Source organism: Hydra vulgaris, chromosome 05 (genome assembly GCF_038396675.1).
Source record: "Hydra vulgaris chromosome 05, alternate assembly HydraT2T_AEP".
Lineage (NCBI taxonomy): Eukaryota > Metazoa > Cnidaria > Hydrozoa > Anthoathecata > Hydridae > Hydra > Hydra vulgaris.
Genome location: NC_088924.1, coordinates 42,413,537 through 42,433,440, shown reverse-complemented (window position 1 = coordinate 42,433,440; position 19,904 = coordinate 42,413,537). Strand labels below are relative to the sequence as shown.

At 26.6% G+C, this 19,904-nt stretch overlaps 1 protein-coding gene across 1 annotated transcript in view; it reads right to left on the bottom strand.

The window, feature by feature from the left end:
• Positions 1 to 18,749, bottom strand: part of LOC136080391 (uncharacterized) — a 32,090-nt gene extending 13,341 nt beyond the window's left edge. The window contains exons 1-3 of the mRNA XM_065797008.1: positions 18,649 to 18,749; positions 15,123 to 15,352; positions 13,193 to 13,464 (exon numbers count right to left, since the gene is read on the bottom strand). Coding sequence (XP_065653080.1) covers positions 13,193 to 13,464; positions 15,123 to 15,352; positions 18,649 to 18,749 — 603 coding nt within the window. The remainder of the gene's footprint in view (positions 1 to 13,192; positions 13,465 to 15,122; positions 15,353 to 18,648) is intronic.
• Positions 18,750 to 19,904: the final 1,155 nt, after the last annotated feature.

Here is a 19,904-nt window from a genome sequence, read left to right as displayed (position 1 = left end):
ATCATACATTTGTTAATATTACAATTTTTCTGTGAATATTAACAGTGTTAATATTGGTTTCTTCACCTGGATATGTAGATTTAAAATTTACCATGTAGTTATTAGGAGTATAAATTAATAGGAATAGGAACATGGCAAAAACATGATATTTAAAATAATGTAACAGAAATTACTGGTATGGGTGTTGGTTTGGCATAGATATTTAAAGGGATGCAGTTAGGTAAAAAAAAATTAATTTGTATTAATTTTCAGGCGCTAGATTTTCTAGGACAAGTCATTTTATTCTATAATTATAACAGGAATAATAATGGTAAAAAGATTAACAAAATTTTAAGTTTAGAAATTCTTGGGAAATTGAACAGTTTAGGAAATTGATTTTAAAATATCATGAAAAAGTTTCGCATTTTATTTATAATCAACAATCTTGTACATTTTATAACTTTTGTTAGTGAACTACATTTTTCAGGCATATATTGTTTTATTTATTTTTTTAAATTTATAGCATTTGTTTTCTTTTTTACAGGGAAAAAATTGTGGCTCAGCCATATCAATGAGAATCTTGATTTGTGTATTAATCAAACAAAAGTATCGCAAGTGTATGGCAATGTTTCGCAAGTTTATATATTGTGACACGAGAAAGCTTAGTGATTTCTACAAATATAATAAGAGCTACAAGCTGTTTATACTTTAGTGAAATTTTTGTTTTATTCTCAATGAGGGATTGCTGAAGTTTATTTTTTTCCAAATAGCTTATGTATTATATTCTGCAGCATAATGAATCAGCCGTTGAAAATTATTTACATCGTTTGGTGGCAGTTGAGTTATTCTATCTTTTCAGTTACCAATTAGATTGATGCTGAACCAGAGTCAATTTCAATCATGATGATAAGCATCAATCACAAGTTTTGAAGAATTTTTTATCAGCAAAAAAAAACAACTGGGTTTTCAAGTAATATTTTAAAATTAGTCAATATTATTGTTAGTTTGATACAACTAAGGTACAAACAGCTAAAATAACAGAAGATATAAAGAAAAATTTTTTTTTCAATCACAAAAACTGTTCTACTGGTGGTACTGTTACACTTCATAATACAGCTTCAATAATTGATATTTCCAAAAAGGCACTAATTAAAAAAATATACAAAGTTTAGACTTTAAAATGTTTGACATTTACCATTACCATAGAAATAAGATAATCAGAATATTTTATTGAAATGTATTTTTTTTTGGGTTAAAGCTGAAGCCAAATAACTAAATCTATATAAACATTTAAGTACTGTTATGTATGCTTACAAACAGATGTTAAGTTTTTACCTTTAGTTACATGAAATCATTAAAGCATCTTTGACAATGTAAATAATTTTGTGAAGTTTACTATTATTTATGACTGACGTTGTAAATGTTGTATTTAAGAATTATGGATTTAATTAAGTAAAATATGTTGTATTATGAAAAAATTATTTAAAAAACATGTTGAAAAATTTTTTAAAGTTGTTAAAGTATCTTTTTTGTTTTAGTTGACCCTTTTGCCATTCTCAGAAAAATTTATGTGAACCTATCAGAGAGTTCAATGTATATGTAATGTTACATTCTTTATTATTTTATCAATTAGTAATTAAGATTAAGAGCCCTTTTTGACTAAACTACTGTTGATAAAGTTTGCTTTTATTCAAGCCAAAGTCATAGTTACAACATAGTTTAAAGTTATCTTATTACAATAATTTAGGTTCATTAATAAGATACATTAACATGAACAAAATTGATAGTTTATTGGCTAAACATTTCTTGTCATTGGGATCCGAAAACCATTTTTGGATCCAAAAAATTTCAATTTTAATAGACAACATTTTCCTCGGAATCATATATAAAAATATTAAAACAACTAACCAATACTATGTGAAGTTACGTTGAGGTCAGAATTAACCGTTTTGATAAAAATGCTGCTTTTAGTGATATCGACACAATTAATACCCTATCCGAATTATGCACAAAAATAACCTGGTTGAAACATTTTCTGAAGTATCAAACTTGATAGAGATTGTTTTGGTCACGCCAGTGTCTACAGCTGATGCTGAACGGTTTCTTATTACTTTTAAAAGAATTGAGACAATTTTGAAATATTAAGGCAGTTTTCAGTCAGTTTTTGCTGGTTTTTACGTAGGTTTAAAAGATTCAATGCCAATACTTTATTTTGAAAGTATGCTAATGCTTAACTCAACTAATCAAAAAACGCTAGCGTCCTTACAAATACCAAAGCATCAATTACAGTGACAGCAAGTCTTTGCAATATTGTTCGGTTAATATTTCCCGGCCCCACCAAAGTGTATTGTCACCGGCCGCCACTATATATATATATATATATATATATATATATATATATATATATATATATATATATATATATATATATATATATATATATATATATAGATATATATATATATATGAATTCATACTTATAATGTTTTGCCTATTTTATTTTATTCATTTTATTAGGGATTTAAACAAAAAACCAAAGGAAAAAGATTGCTTTTCCATAGGTTTTTGTTAAATTATACTTAAAAGTTAACTAAAATGTTTTTTTTTTAATTTTATTTAGAATTTATATATATATATATATATATATATATATATATATATATATAATTTATATATATATATATATATATATATATATATATATATAATTATATATATATATATATATTATATATATATATAATTTATATATATATATATATATATATATATATATATATAATTATATATATATATATAATATAGTTATATATAATATAGTTATATATAATATATTTATATATAATATAAATATATATAAAATATATATAAAAAGATAAAAATGTATATAATATATATATATAATTTATGTATATATATATAATTATATATATATATATAATTTATATATATATATATATATATATATATACATATATATAATTATATATATATATATAATATATATATATATATAATATATTTATATATAATATAAATATATATAAAATATATATAAAAAAATAAAAATGTATATAATATATATATATATATATATATATATATATATATATATATATATATATATATATATATAAAATATATATATAAAAACAGAAAAAAACACATGCTGAAACTTTTTAGTTCCTGTGTAATAAGGTTAACTAATATATAAAATATTTCACGACCAAGAGGTTATCCACTAGGTGGTAGTCCTCCTAGCCTGATAGGAAATTACAAATTTTATCAAGTCAGGAGTTGGAAATGTCAGCCACCCAACTGAAAGCAAACTCAGTTGCTTATGCTTTAAGTAAAAACGAAGAACTTCGATATGAGTTTCTAGCATTTAAAAAAGCCATGACTAATGAAACTCATATTCTTAGAGATGAAAACTCTAATTTGCATTAACAAATAGAGTATCTTCAAAAAGAAAAACTTATTCACGATGCAAAAGTAACAGCCCTAGAGAAACAGAGGGCCACAGATGTCAGCATTATTTTATCACATTCTTTGGAACCTAACACTAGCAGCAGCAATCCAACAAACTCCAGCTCCAGCCTGTTTCTGAAAGTGGCAAAGTAACTAGATTAAAAACTCAATTAGAATTACTTGATGCAAATGTATGTGAAGTTCAGGATAGGGAAAAAAAACAAAAAAATATTATTACCTTTGGCACTGAGACATTGTCTTCTCTAGTTGCTGCTGACCATATTAAACATGACAAAGTGCTGGTAGCATCTTAGCAAAGTGCTGGTATTACTCTTAAACAGACTAAATGTTGAATGTAAACATGTCGCTATTAGACGCTTTAGAGGTGACAAAAGCACTGCAACACAAGCAGGTCCATTACAAGTAGTTTTTAATAACGTAGAAGAAAGAAAAAAACAATTCTTAAAGTTGCCTTTTAACTTAGACTTAACAATGCTCGAAAGGGAATCTACATCAATCCAGATGAAACTCCTGCTCAACAGAGGCAATCAAAACTACTTTTTATAGAATGTAACAGACTCAACAGAGAAAAGTTTGAAAGTCAGCAAAAGGATCAGCCCTTTTGTTTTGCCATCCATAGTGGTAGAGTCACACACGTTGATGGAGTTTGGGACTCAATTCTTGGAAAAAAGATATGATCCTAGACACATTAAAACAGAATCACAACTTTAATCAGTCCACAACAAAATCAATAACAATATAAAAATGATTAGTAATAATAACATTAACACAAAAAAACATCTTAATAACTTTAGTTGTTTTTATACCAATGTGACCTCGTTAAACTCAGAGAGTTTAACAAGGTGAATAAGTGCCAAGCCTTATTCAAACTTCAAAAGCACCACCTAGTCTTGTCTTCATAACAGAAACATGGTTTAATCAAAACTCTATCTCTAATATCACTAACTATAATACTTATAGGCGTGATTGCAAAACTAACTCTCATGGTGGAGTCTGCTTCTTTAAATCTGATACACTAATAAGTCATGAAGTAGCACATCCTCAACTTAACAATACTAACTCTGAACAAGTTTAGTGTTCAGTTAATCTTGAAACTGAAAAAAATTTAAGTTGGTTGTATATACCGTCCACCTTTCAGCAATGACCTTGTAAACAACCAAATTTAAGCCTCTATAAATTTTGCTTCGAACTTAGTAGAAAAAAACAGTACTCCGGTCTTCTACTCACAGGAGATTTTAATCTTGACTGTACCACATGGTCTAACAACAATGCAACCACCACAAACCCACTAGCTGAAGAATTTATTGAGATATTTGATTTAAATCATTTAACACAGTATGTCAATTTTAATACTTTTCAATTAAACTCTATATTAGACCCATCTAGCATTCTAGATCTTATTTTAACTGAGTCTACTCAATGCATATGTTCTCTTGAAAGACATTCTCAAATTGGCTACACCAAAAAAGGACAAGCTCATTTAACTCTAACTTGGAATTTCGCAGTAGAATCTTCAAACCCTCCAAGATATATGTTTTCTTTATGTCAACAAGATTTAAAAAATGGTAACTTCAATAAACTAAATATGTATTTCAAAGATGTTAACTGGGTTAATTGTTTTAGAAATTTAAATATTAATGAATGCTATGAAGCATCTATCTAAATTGAGGGATGTAATCTTCAAATACCAGCAATTAAATCACATTATTCTGTTTTGCGCAAACCTTGGATCACAAAAGAAATAATCTCTGCAATAAAAATAAAAAATAAACTTTATTATAGAAGCAAAGACCAATACTGGCGTATGGACACTACAAAATACAACAATAGCTGCAAAAAAGTAAAACAAACTCTTATTTATTCAATTGCTCAATATAAAAAATCTAAATCAGAAAAAACAAAGACAAACCCGAAACTTATATATCAATACATTAACATGAAACTTAAAGTTAAAAATCAAACAAGATCTATAAAAGAGAAAATATTACAACCGATCAAAGCCATATAGCTACAATCCTTAACAAATTCTTTTGATCTCCTTTAAGTTTAAGTCAATCACTGTCAGCATTCAAGAAACCCACATTTTCTGGGATTGATGAGATGTTGGTCTTGAATAGACTTAATGAGAGCTACATACAATCGATACTCTCAAAACTTAACATGCATAAGCCTGCAGGCATAGACACATGTTCTCTACAAATGTTCTTCATCTCTGAATGTGCCAATTACTAACATATTTATAAAATCTATTTTTGAAGGTAAAGTCCCAGCCGCATGGCTAGAAGCTAACATTACACCGCTTCACAAAAAAGGATCCAAACTTGATGCATCAAATTACAGACCCATTTCTTTAACTTCTGTCTGCTCCAAAATACTAGAGCGTATTGTAAAAGATTGTTTAACTGAGTATCTATGTGCTAATAATCTTTTATCTCAAAATCAGCACGAGTTTGTACCAAATAAATCATGCATTACAAATTTATTGGAAACTGTCAATCAGATGTCATACTCAATGGCAAGATATAGCTATAGTGTAGATGCTTTATATCTAGATTATGAAAAAGCACTTGACACACCTCCTCATAATCTTATGCTTCACAAACATTTTGGTTATGGTATCTTTTATATGTTTTTTAATTAAATAAATTATTTTCTAACAGAACACAACAAGTTGTCATGGGTTACGCTACTTCAGATTGGTTACTAGTCACCAGTGGTGTCCCACAAGGATCTGTTCTAGGACCAGTCACCAGTAGTGTTCCACAAGGATTTGTTTGAGGACCTTTTCTATTCATCTTATACATCAATGACATTATAGACCTTATTAGCAAATCAATGAAGTTATATGCTGATGACAACAAAGTTATTTCCACCAACTTGACACCTGAGAGCCCAGCTTTGTTCCAGAAGGATTTAAATCACATCACGTCTTGGACTCTAACCTGGCGCTTATGTCTTAACTACAAAAAGTGCCGTATCGTACATTTTAAAAAAAGTAAAAATCCTAATCACCAATACTGTATCTTGACTCAGCAAGGGATGCATCTCTATTTCTCTTACAACGAAAGAGATCTTGGCATTTGCATTTTACAGAACCTCAAATGGAACACTCACATTGAAATAATATCATCTAAAGCTAACTCTGTTCTCAGTCAACTAAAGAAACCTTTTATATAAAAAATGCTTATGTTTGGAAGAGACTATACACATCCCTTGTCAGACCTCACCTTGAGTATTTTTTTTTTAAATTTAAATTAAAAAAGTTTAATGGTGGTACACAGCCCTAAATTACTTTTTTCTAACCTTTTTTTGACATTTTTGACCCCTGTGTGCCACCCTTCAACATTATTAAATTTAATTTATTTTTTCTATATTTATTCTCACAATGACTAATATAAAAAAAAAAAAATAGGCACACTGTCTGTATATTTTTTTTCCCAACACTGAAAAAGTTATAGACAGGGTTGTTATCTGTCAAATATGTCTGAGACATATTTTCTGCCAACATATTTTCTATCGACGTTGATAGAAATTATGTCCCACATATTTTCTATCGACGCATTTTGACATAATTTTATGTCTGAATTATTTTCTGCTGACATAAAATATGTCAGACATATTTTCTATTGACATATTTTGGCATAATTTTATGTCTGAATTATTTTCTGCTGACATAAAATATGTCAGACATTTTCTATCGACATATTATTGATTAGTATTGACTATTACTGATTAGTATTGATTAGTATTGGCGATTTCCCTTATTAGAATGTAAAAACCATCTCAAGCTGAGTTTTTATTACTGAGAGTAATTTTATAGTAAAAATAATTATTCCAATAAATATGTCAATCAAAACATTTTATGCAAGTTTATTGCAGTTAATTATGCAGTTATAATGCAATTGTCAATTATTTTATTGCTAAATAAACCATAACTATTATAACTATAAGTATATTATTTGTAATTAGTTAAAAATTGTTACCGGTTAGTCTTTTTAATATAAATTTAATAAGCTGAATACAATTTTTGCGAAATATTTCAAATTCTTCAGCTTAAATGAATTTAATTTGGCATGAAATTTTTGAAATTCTGTGAACCGTTTTTTTTTCATAGAATCTTTTGAATTTAATTTTTCATAATAAAACCTTTTTCAGGATCAACTATTAATTAAAAATAACTGAAAATGTTTTTTTTTGTTATTATTTTAATCAAAAGAATAATTTTAAGTTTAGTCATATTAACACAAAATTTCAGTAATAAAAACTCAGCTTAAGTTTTTACATTCTAATAAGGGAAATCACCAATACTAATCAATACTTATCAATAATAATACTATCAAATACTATCAAATGATGCATCAATACAAGTCAATACTAGTCAATACTCTCAAATGTCAATATTAGTCAATACTATCAATGTCAATATTAGTCATAATCAATAAATAAGTCAATAAATGCCAATATTAGTCAATACTATCAAATGATACATCACTAAAAAGGGAAGAAAAAGACCTTTATGAAACAACTGATGTTTGCTTATAGGGTTTAAAATAAAAGTTTTATGAAGCATAATTGATTGCAAAAAAGCAACAAATTTATTAAACTATTTTCACTTTACTCTTTAAATTAAGCTGAAATGCGCAATAAATTTGTTAGATTGATTTTTTCTTCAAGAATATCAAACAGCAAATAATTCAGACATAAAATTATGTGAAAATACGTCGATAGAAAATATGTAGGGCATATTTTATGTCGGCAGAAAATATGTCTGAAAATATGTCGACAGATCTGCCAGACATATTATGTCGTAACAACCCTGGTTATAGAAAAAGTAATAAAGTAGACAAAAAAAAATTATTTTCCTATTTCTACAGTCTTTTTTATTTCAAAATTCACTTTAATTAGTCGAATTATAATTAAGTTATTAAAATATGCTAAATTTTTTTGGATATCAAACTTAGTGAAGATGGATCAGCCCTCCCCTAATAATATACCTTTCTTTCAGTTTGCAGGAGGACAAGTGAGAAAAACAAAATTAACGCAATATTACACTTTTTACACTTTTTTTAAATTATTAACAAATTGTTGTTTAAAAGTACTATTAGTTGTGTTTGATAAACCATAAACTCGATGAAAAGAACCTGTTTTCTTTTCTCTTGCCTATTTCTTTTTTAAAAACCGTTAAAAAAGAACAATTCTGTCTATTCTTTTTGGTTGTTTTTCCAATCAGTTATTTAACTAGTTTAATGACCCTCTCTGATGAGTAATTGACCACATCAAGGAATTAAATAATAATTTCAAACTCAAGATAAAAATTGTAACTTCCAGAACTGTAAAGGGATCTTGAGCCACTGCAACTCACTCTTTTCGTGTCTAATCTTATCAAAGATAAGCCAAGATTGCTCAGTTACTAGAGCACTAAGAGATGGAGACTTATCTAGTGCAAAATCTAGAGATTGAAGAAACTCTTTATTGACCATAACATGTGCAAGTGGATATACTTAAGGTTTAGCGTCAAGTGTACTGTACAATGCTTTGGCAATATCTTCTCTATTCGGGCAATGTTCATCTGCTAAAACCAAGTACAACTAAAGTAGGATCAAGATACTAGATGTAACTGCCAAATGATTTTATTGCTGAAGTAGCTCCATGAAGATTTATATCCATGAACCTCTTTATTTGCCACAGCGTTTTTATGTTCTACAAAATATTTTAACAAAATTAGATAAATTCATCAATCAAACAATTAACTAATCTTTTTTAATCTGCTTTGTCATTTCTTCTTATAATTTTGAATCTGATATGGAGCAGCAATTGGAGATACTGCTCCATATCAGGTTGTCAAAAAGTCCTTCTACTACATCAGTTATCACTGTATGCTTTAGAATATCTTTAGGCAGTACTACACTTAGTTCTTCTTTGTGGGTATTACCATTTAGCTCACTTTAAACAGAGTCATTTTGAGTTTAAATAATCAGTAAAATCGCTATCTGAGCTATAAGATATATGTAAATCTTCTTCTTTTGAGGATTCCCTCTTAGATATCGCTTATGCAGATCTCTCAGCACCCTTTTTAAAACTAATATTAGAACAGCCTAGACAACCATGTCTTTTTTTCCTTGTGCATTTTCAAAAACATAATGTCCTTACATTCAGTTTTTTTTTTTCTCTATCCATTGTTATTTCGTTTAATTATGATTTCAATGTCATGTCCCAACCAAAATACCTTTTTAGATTCTATTAAAAAGGTCTCTCTATTTTTGAATTCTCATGGTGTCTATCTGTTTTTATGGAAATGCAGCTTTTTATACTTCATTATTAGAGTTTCAACTTCTTTCTTAAAATTAATATAAATTAGACCATAAAACACATTGTATGCTATGAGCTCTGTGTCCTTCAATTTTTCAGGGAGCCTTCAGCTTAGATATAATACAGCAGTTCTTTTCCGCTTCTGGACAATTAGGTGTAAATGTAGAACCTTTGTTTGAACAACAAACTAAGTTTTTAAGAGAAACAAATGGTTTGGGCTCTCATAAGTAACGATAATACTGGATTATTTCTTCAATAGCTAAAAACTGAATAGATGATAGGGTCTTCCTAGTTTTTTTATCTGAGAATATTTCTTTGTATTTATTTCTTATTTTACCAAGAATTTTTGGCATAACTTTTAATTTCATTTAAATGAACTATAATAACATAAATATAAATATATTTTTTTCAATTCTAAAAACAAACTTCATTGAGTATCATGCAAGAACCATTTTACCCATGTTTAGCTTTGTTAAATCTTATTAAAACAGCAGATGTTGAAAATTAAGTATGGTTAATACATTAGTGCAATGAAATCACACCCCTGTCATGGAAACAGTTTTGTGTACAGAAATTATGAAAATCTTCAATAAATTAAAAAAAATCAGGCTTGAATCTATTTTAATGACATTTTTTATTAAAATTAAAAAGATATATATTAAAAAAGGGTCTAACTTTTTTTATTATCAGCCATTGCGAGAATAAATATAGAAAAAAAAAAAACTTAACAATGTTGAAGGGTGGCACGCATGGGTCAAAAATGTCATAAAAGAGTAAAAAAATAAAAGTACTTTGGGGGCGTGTTCTACCCTTGAACTTTTTTCAAATTTCATGTTTCACAGGAAGATGTGCGATTGCACGCAATTATATGGCCATGCAAAAATTACTTTGTTTTGACAATTTGACCACAGTTAACAAGTTTTCAAAACTTAAAAATGCGCTAAAAAAATTTTCTCAAACTTATTTAAAAAAAAAAACTTTACTTTAAAAAAGAAAAAAATCTTAACGAAAGAGAAAATAAAAAAAAACCAAGTAAACAAAACAAAACAAATTAAAATGCTTAGTTTATTTGAATCATGTTTTTAATTATGTTCGGAATAACATTTTATCTTTATTAATGTTTATATAATATTATAGAAAACACTAAAAATATAAGAACATTTAATGATTGATTAAAAAATACTCTTTTTTTTTTATTTACTTTATTTAAACTATTATATATAGTTTTTTTCTTACTTATTTAAAAATATCATGATCAAAATATCAAAAACAATTGCCCATTTAACTAGTAAACAATTGCCCATTTAAAAACATTTTCATTCTTTGTTTTAATATTTGTAACTTTTTTTTTTTTAATTTGTTTTAAAGATTTAACATTTATCATAAAAAATACATAATTATACAAATAAAAAAAAATTAAAAAAAAACAGTTTGTTAATACTTAAAATCAAAACTCATTAGAAGTGTTTTGTTACTTCATTAAATATCAATAACAGAGTTGTTAGTCCTTAGCCTTGATCTTGGCCTCCGCCTTGAATTAAGGCCAAAATTAAGGTCTTAGCCTTGAATTAAGGCCTAGATCTTGGCCTTGGCCTTAGCCTTGAAAATTTTGGCCTTGGCCTTAAAAAAAAAAGTACATAAAATTAAAGAAATAAAAGTTTTCATTCTTTATTTTTATGTACTTTTTTTTTTTTTTGCTTTTTCATATATCTACAAGTATATTTTCTTATTGACTTCGTTGAATTCTGCGCACAACCTTTGTCTTATTTCACAACATGTGGTTTTATTGTCACAGCACTTGCTACCTACAGTTTTGTTAATAATTGGCCTTAACGTAAGCCAAAAATTTAAGTCTTTGGTCTTGAAAATGTTTGCATAGGCCTTGGCCTTGAAACTCTTATTTTTGGCTTTAGCCTTGTCCTTGGCCTTGTAACTTTTAGCCTTGGCCTTGTAACATGTGGCCTTGACCTTGAGCTTAGCCTTGGCCCTGCTACTTTTGGCTTTGTTAACAACTCTGTTCAATAACATAAAAGCATTAAAGATCAAACTTATTTAGTTGTAACGGCTTTCAATAACATTTGTCTTTTATTTTCAACAAAACTTTTTATATTTTTTAACATGGATTAACTTCAATGAATCTTACAATACAATTCGTTAAAGAAACTTTTGCTGTCTTAAAAAGTCATCGTTTATAAAAACAAATTTTATTTTTTATTTTTTAATAACGTTTATTATAAAAAACGTTATTAAAAAATAATGTTTATTTATATAATATATAAATTATAAAAATTATTTACAACTGTCAATGATACTTTAAAAAAAAATTATTATCAGTAAATTGTTACTTTACTTAAAAGTGTTTTGCTAATATAAAAAAGTTTGTTAAGAAGTTTCGATGTAATTTATTTTACCTAATGGAAAATTACAGAATACTTTTATTCAGCATGCTTTTGAAATGTTTTTTGAAATTGTCAAATTGTCAAAGCAAAATGTGATTTGCCTGGTCATATAATGACTTGCAATCGCACATCTTCCTGTGAAACACTGCATTCAAAACAAGTGTCTGCGCACCTTAAAGCTTTCACTCTTATTTTTAAAAAATTTTCACTTTAATCTGAATCACCGTAATATATATACATATATATATATATATATATATATATATATATATATATATATATATATATATATATATATATATATATATATATATATATATATATATATATATATATATATATCCTTATTTCTTAGTTGAAAGAGACTATTAATATAAAAAAAAGTCTCTTTAAACAACAATTTTGCTACCTCAACAATTAAGCCACATTTTATTGTTGTTGAAAAGTTTAAATAACTAAATTAATGCGTAAGTACATTATGTTTTATCACTTTAAAAACTGCAATAATAATGACTAGAAAGCTTTTTTTTAATTAATAGTGTTCTACTTTTGTTGATCAGGTATACTGGGCAGAGCCAAAAAGACCAACTGCTGTGAGGCCCATAACATCAATTTTGTCAAAAAAGTTAACATCTGCCAGCCATAGCAGTGTGTTACCCACATTTAACTAATGCAGGTTTTTGCATTTGTTTGAGGCCTAACTACTTTAACTATAATTAGATTTTTTTTTCATCTAGTGGCAAACAATTTTGGCAAATTTTTTAAGTATTAACTATTAAACAAATATAATTATGTAATCCCTGTAAATCTGACAGTCTACTTATACAATAATATATAATAGTCAATAGTTATAATATTTTTATTACATAATAGTTATAATTATATATTATATAATAGTTTTTATTACTTAATAAATTATAAAAATAAGTTCCAAACTTTTTATTTATTTATGGATTATTTATGATCAGATTCTTTAAAATAACTTGAAAAGGAAGAAAAAAAGCAGTCATACATACCAAAAACGTATAAGTTAAATTTCGAAAGTAATTAACAGAATAATGATAAGTTGCTCCAATACCAAATCCAACAGTAACATAATCATAATTTATTTGAGTTTTATCTGGTTTAAACATTAAAACTGATGTTGAGAGATTCAAATTTAGATCCATGTTTATGAATTGTACATAAAACATTTCATACTCACTTACAACAAAGTATTGAGTTAGTAAATTGAAGGATCCACGTTGACCACATTCATAATCTGATTGGTTAAGTCTTATAGGGTCTCCTAGAAAAAAATATGATTTTGATAACATTTTATAAGCCAAATACATTTTTCAATATAAACTATTATTTTATCATTTAAAATTTAAATTAACTTATCTAACTGTTATCAATTGTTATTTAAGTGTAAGTGACTTCAGATGATTGTCAAAAGATTTAGTTTAAACCATCATATAGATATATACATTCAAAAAATTACCTCATTATTATAGATCAATAAAACATTTATATAAAAGGTAACAAAACATAAAAATTTACTTAAAAAAATGTCTAAATATATATTTATAAACATATGAACACTAAAATATTTTAAATGCTACTGTTGAAAAGTGGAATAATGCTAGTGAAAGAAAAAACTATTTTTAATCTTTTAGTGAAGATGTCAACTTACAGTTTTTTTGTTTATTAAAACTTTTACCATTTTTATTTACAGTTTTTTGTGCCAGCCAGTGGTTCTAGAACTAAGTAATTCAGTATGAAAAACATTAAATTTACCAATAATACCAATAATGAGAAAGGATTTAGTCAATTTGATCAGAAACAATATCAAAAATAGTGCAGTCTTGGGAAAGAAGAAAACTAGAAAGAACAAAAAGATTGATTGAAGTAATGCTCAAAGATAGATAAATAACCAAAATAGAAAAATCAGATTTCAAAAATAAATAGGTAAAATGATACGAAAAAACATGCTTATGCCAAGATTATGCATGTGAATATTGGAATTTTTTCAAACCAAGTTTAAAATAACCATAAAAAATGAGATCAACAGATGAAACACCTGAATTAAGTTACACAAAGTAAGAAGATTTTCAAAGCAAGTAGGTGAAATTTGCAAGGATTTTAAAAATAAAAAATAATTCCAAGATCGAAAAATGATTTTTTTAGATATAATATTCTTTTAGTCATGCTTTAAAATATTTTAAAAGTTGCAAAATTTCAACGTTTAAAGCAGGGAAGTATTTTATGTGAGAGTAAATTTCTTTTACAAGTCCTACAGGGCATTAGGAAATGAGTCAGATTGTAAAAGGATGTATGCTACCAGTAGTATGGTGATCTGCTACAAGCAGCATGGTAACCTTGATAATCTTGAAACTGACTTGATTTGATAACCAAATAAAATAACATATTAAAATACGTAAAACAATTGAGTTCAATAAAAAAAATGATTGAAAAGTTGCTTAAAGATTCTTTAAATCATGATAAATATTCACAAACAATTCTATAATCATCAGTTAATATCATCAATTATAGACCATTATAATCAAAGATATAAAAAACCATCGCCCCATTAAGAAATGTTATAGCTTGAAAAATCTTTCCGTGGAAGACTGTAAGCACCATGATTATATTACACATTAAATTATATTTATTGTATTATACTTATTTCTATTTTAAACTTAAAACTTACAATGAATATTATAAATTAGTTTTAAAATCAAGCTGTTAAATTTATACATAATATATCATTTAAAACACCATTGTTAAGTTAGGTAATTAACAATCTTACATATACCTGTATGCAGGTATATCTAAACATATAATCTGTAAAAATTACAAAAATATCTTTTTTTTTAAAAACATTAAAGTATATAGATATGAACCAGATAAAATAAAAAAGTTACAAAAATACATTTTTAACTACAATAAAAATAAAAATCGTACTTGTTATATATGTATAATAACTTCCACTAAATGGAACTGTTTTATGAGATATTTTTAAACATGTGCAGGATGAATCTTGGAAAAAAGCAGCCGTAGTGTCATTAAAGCTGTCAAGACAATATTGACAACATTCATCTTGAGTAACACTTGAAATCGAAGTTATACTTCCAACATTGTCTGGCTTAAGATTTTTCTTCCAAATACATCCTAAATCATGCATATAACGTTTTCTAGTATTAAAATAAAACAACATGTTATTTTAAATAACAATATTTACTTAAACTGCTAATTTAGATTTTTATACATTTACCAATTAGGGCTACTGCAATACCCATTCAGACCTGCCACTATTACAGCAATAAAAAAATACTATGCAGCAATAAAAAAATTTTAATGTAGAAATTTATTTAAGTGTAAAAGTTTTAAAATGTTTAAATAACATAGTTTTTTTAGTTGTTTTTGAATGTTATGTAAATGAAGGATGTGCTTTATTAACAAAAAATAATTTGGAAAATAAAAATTTATTGTTACTCTTTTAATCTAACTAGATCTTATGGTTGATTTTTATTATTATATTCATAGGTGATTCAACAAATGAAATAAGAAAGGAAGGGGGTGAATCTTTTAAAAGTACTGACTGGCTCCTAAAAAAAAAAGCTCCACAAAACTAAAATTCACTCGATTGAATGGTGTTAAATGCACAACTAGCCAACTAATATCGTAAAAAAACCAACTCTAACTTGAAAATCACCTTCTTTGGGGGAAGGAAGGATGGGGGGGGGGGGGGCAAACACCCTGTTTATATAAATTAATAATAAGTAGAAGAAAATATTTTTAAACTAACAGGTTTTAAACTCTAAAGGAAGAAGACACAAATTAACTTAAGCAGTGGATTACAACAATTAGATCAGATTTAATTATACAGATTGTAAGCATACGTGCTAATGTTGATATGATTATGGTAAATGTAGTAAAGCTAACAATGCATTCTTATATTTCTAAACGCCAAATTTTAACATTTAAAAAATCATAAGCAAGAATTGCAATCAAATAATAAAATGATAAAAAATTGCATCAAACTTTATTTTGCATTATGTTAGTACAAAAATCAATTACCAATATTCTGAATTAAAAAACGTTGTAAACATGATCTAGCTTTGTAATGGCTGTGCACCACCATAAGAAAACAATATCTTCTTTTTGTATTTGGCAATTAAATTTTTAGTAAGAAAAAAATTAGCAGACCTACTTTTTGTTTGACTAAAATTAGTCGACTAACCTATTAGTTTGGAGAAACCGCTAAACAACTTGTAGCTTATGCTAGTTTGAAGAGAAATTTATCAAATTAAATATTAAACTAATATATGTTTATAAACTGCAATTATAACAACATTGATGTTATAATTTATTCAAATAATAATTTATTTAAATTACAATTTAAAATTATAACTTTGATGTCATCAAACGTATAACTTTAACATTATTCATAACTGAAAATTCGACAAAGGAAGGAATATTACTATCCAAAAAATTTTAAAATGTAAAAAGAATAGTATGAACTAGAGGCTTTCATGAGTTTGTTAAAATTCTTATTTGCCTAATTTTTTCCATTGAACATTAGTTCTTTGGAATCTGCTACCTGAATCTTGTTTTCCTGATTCATATAATCATTCATTTAATGTCCCTGTACTGTAATAGATTTTTGATGAAAACAAAACATTATTTGATAATGCATTAGGTATAGTTATTTATAGAGCTAACATAAATACTGGTGTGAACAATGGTGCTGGATTACTGGAACTGCATTTGGAATATATAGTTTAATGGTTAGTGTGTATGTTCCATTTAAACGAACTACCATTGAGAAATTTAGTATTGTATTTAGACGGCATCACTTCTTGACCTATTGTATTCACCACATCTGCTTTACAGATGTGGTAACATCTGGAAAGCACTTGTAATTTTTCACAAGATTGTGACAAATAATATTAGCAAAGATCAACAGTAACAATATAACATGTGCAAGAAATGGAATTCGGGGAGGTGAAAGAAAGCTTAACAACAAAAAAAAAGTCTGATCTATTGGTTCATTCTTGATGGTTACAACAACAAATAAAGTTCTAAACTTGTATGTTGCAATAACTCTTCCTTCTACCTAATGCCCTAATGTTAAAATGAAGTTTAGATGAAGTTCTGCAATGATGATCCAATTCATCCAAATGTAGAAATTCTGTTGTCACATATTTAATAAACTGTGTAATTATATTTGTTTTTAATTTAATAATAATTAGTAAATTAATTGGTTCAAGAAAAAAAAAGATATTTGAATATAAATAATTTTGATTAACATATTTGGCAATTATATAGATATGCTAAAGATTTAAAAAAAAGCATTAAAAAGATAATCAGTTGTAAAACAACAATTTGAATTAAAACACATTAACCAAAGCAAAGAATTTTAATTGTTTATCTTTCTTTCCTTAACAGGTATAATTAATCGATATCTTAAAAAAAAAAAAAAAAAATATTTTAGATACGTGAAGTAAAACATCTCAATATTTTTCCATTTTCAGAAATTTTTACATGTTTTAAGAATATAAAGTTTGAAAATAATTAAATTAATATCATAACTCTGTATTTTTTTAAAGCAAAAATGTATATTTTTAAATTATATTGAAATAAAGATTTAGTGTTAAATATAAAAATTTATAATTAGTAATTATAATTTTAAACTGAAATTTTGTTCATTGATACTTTAAGTTAAGGGGACAACTTGTGCATCAAAATTTGATGGTAGTTTATAGAACATATATAAACAAAATTTATACTATAAACTTTGTTTATATATGTTACTATATAATGTTACTTTAAACTTTGTTTATAGTAAACATTAAACGTTGCTAGGAGAATAAAAAAATGTTTCAAAGTTTAAGCTTTTAAACTCGCCTAACTAATCTACTGTATAGTCTCCTCTAACAAGGGATCGTCCATAAAGTACGTACGCTCGTAGGGGAAGAGGGGGTCTGCAAATGGCGCATATGAGGTGGGAGGGCAGTTGGTCAGTTATAAAAAAGGAGACACTACATTAGAAAAAATATCATAGAATGTTAGATAAATAGGTTAAAAGCGTAGGTACTTTTAGGTGTAGGGTACTCAAAAAAGCGTGGGAGGAGGGGGAGGACAAAAATAAAGCGTACATACTTTATGGACGACCTCTAACTTTACAAAAATCCGCTTTGACGGACCTAGAGCAAGTGAACGAAGTAAATTTAAGTGAAAGTCATTTGTAGTCAAGTGAAAAAAAAAGCATTAAAAGTTATATATTGCACAAGACGTTAGGATGTGCAATTAGACAAGCATCAGACCTTTCCATAGAGTTTTTTTTTATCGATTTTTGGTAAATCTTTCTGATTTTTAAAAAAACTTTACCATTTATTATTTACTATAGTGCAGTTAACAATTTTGTGGGTTTAACTTTGTTTTAGTTGGTTTGATAAAGAACTACACTTACATTTTGTACACTCACTGTACAGTAAGCCGTACCTGAAGGTAACAAACACAATACAGTGCACGCTGCCTAGGTTGTAATACTGTACTTCCAGCAGAATACTTAAATTCAGGTACCATTTACTAACGGCAAAAGAAAAAAAAAATATTTAGCATCAAATTTATTCATTTTTGCAATTTTTAAAGTTATTAGTTGAAATACATTTATGACATGTGTTTGAATTGTCTTTTTGAGGTTTGTAATGCAATGTTAGTATAAATCTTTTTGAACAAAAAAGATTTTAAAAGATTAGCATCTTATTTTAATACCAACCATATAAGCGTTATAAAAAAAAATGAAGCACTATGATACTTAAAGGATACAAGTCCATAGGGGGATCTAGACAACTTAGTAAAGTTTTTATTTTACTAGGGGAAGAGGGGGTGGGGAAAGGGTTTTTTTAGGTTATTTAGATTCGGTGGATGCAGACCATCTAGGACGTAAGGGAGAAAGAGGGCAACTATTTATTTATTGATTCGATGTATTTTGATTATCTAGTTAAAGAGAGGGCTATTTTTAGATTTAGTGATATGTGAGCAGGCGAGCCCACAAATCATAAAACTGTTTTGGTTGGTTTTTTTAAAATATTAGTCTTACACTATCTTTTATAAGATATGATATAATTAAGACATTTATATAGTTATATTAATAACCCAAAAATCAGATTTTTTTGTTTTTTTTGCATCACTCTGTTTATATTAAAATTTCAAATCGCATTTAAACAGCCTCTATAAATTACTTTCGCTTACAAACAACGAATTATGTTATTAACAGTTATTTTATAAGATTTGCTTTTATTATAATACCGCCAAAAATTATTTGAAATGAATTATTTATTAACAAAACCAAAAAAAAAAAAATTTTTTCATCAAATGCTTTAAGTATCTCATGAATAAGGTGAATAATGGCATGGTCAGTGGAATGTCTTGGCCTAAATACAAGTTGTTTGTTTTAAAAAACATAATGTTTATTTAGAAAAAAATAAAGTCCATTGTACATAATTCTTTCTAATATTTTTGAGAAACAAAGAAGAATTAAAATCGATTTATAGTTTTGAATGTTTATAGCATCACCAGATTTAAAAACTGTTACACTTTTACCGTTTTTAGTTTTTCAGGAAAAACGCCTTGTTTTAGTTTAAAATTTTAATCTATCTTTAAAATTTAACATTTTAATCTTTTACATTTAAAGATAGATTAAAATGTGAAATAGTGAAATAAATGTATATTTTATTG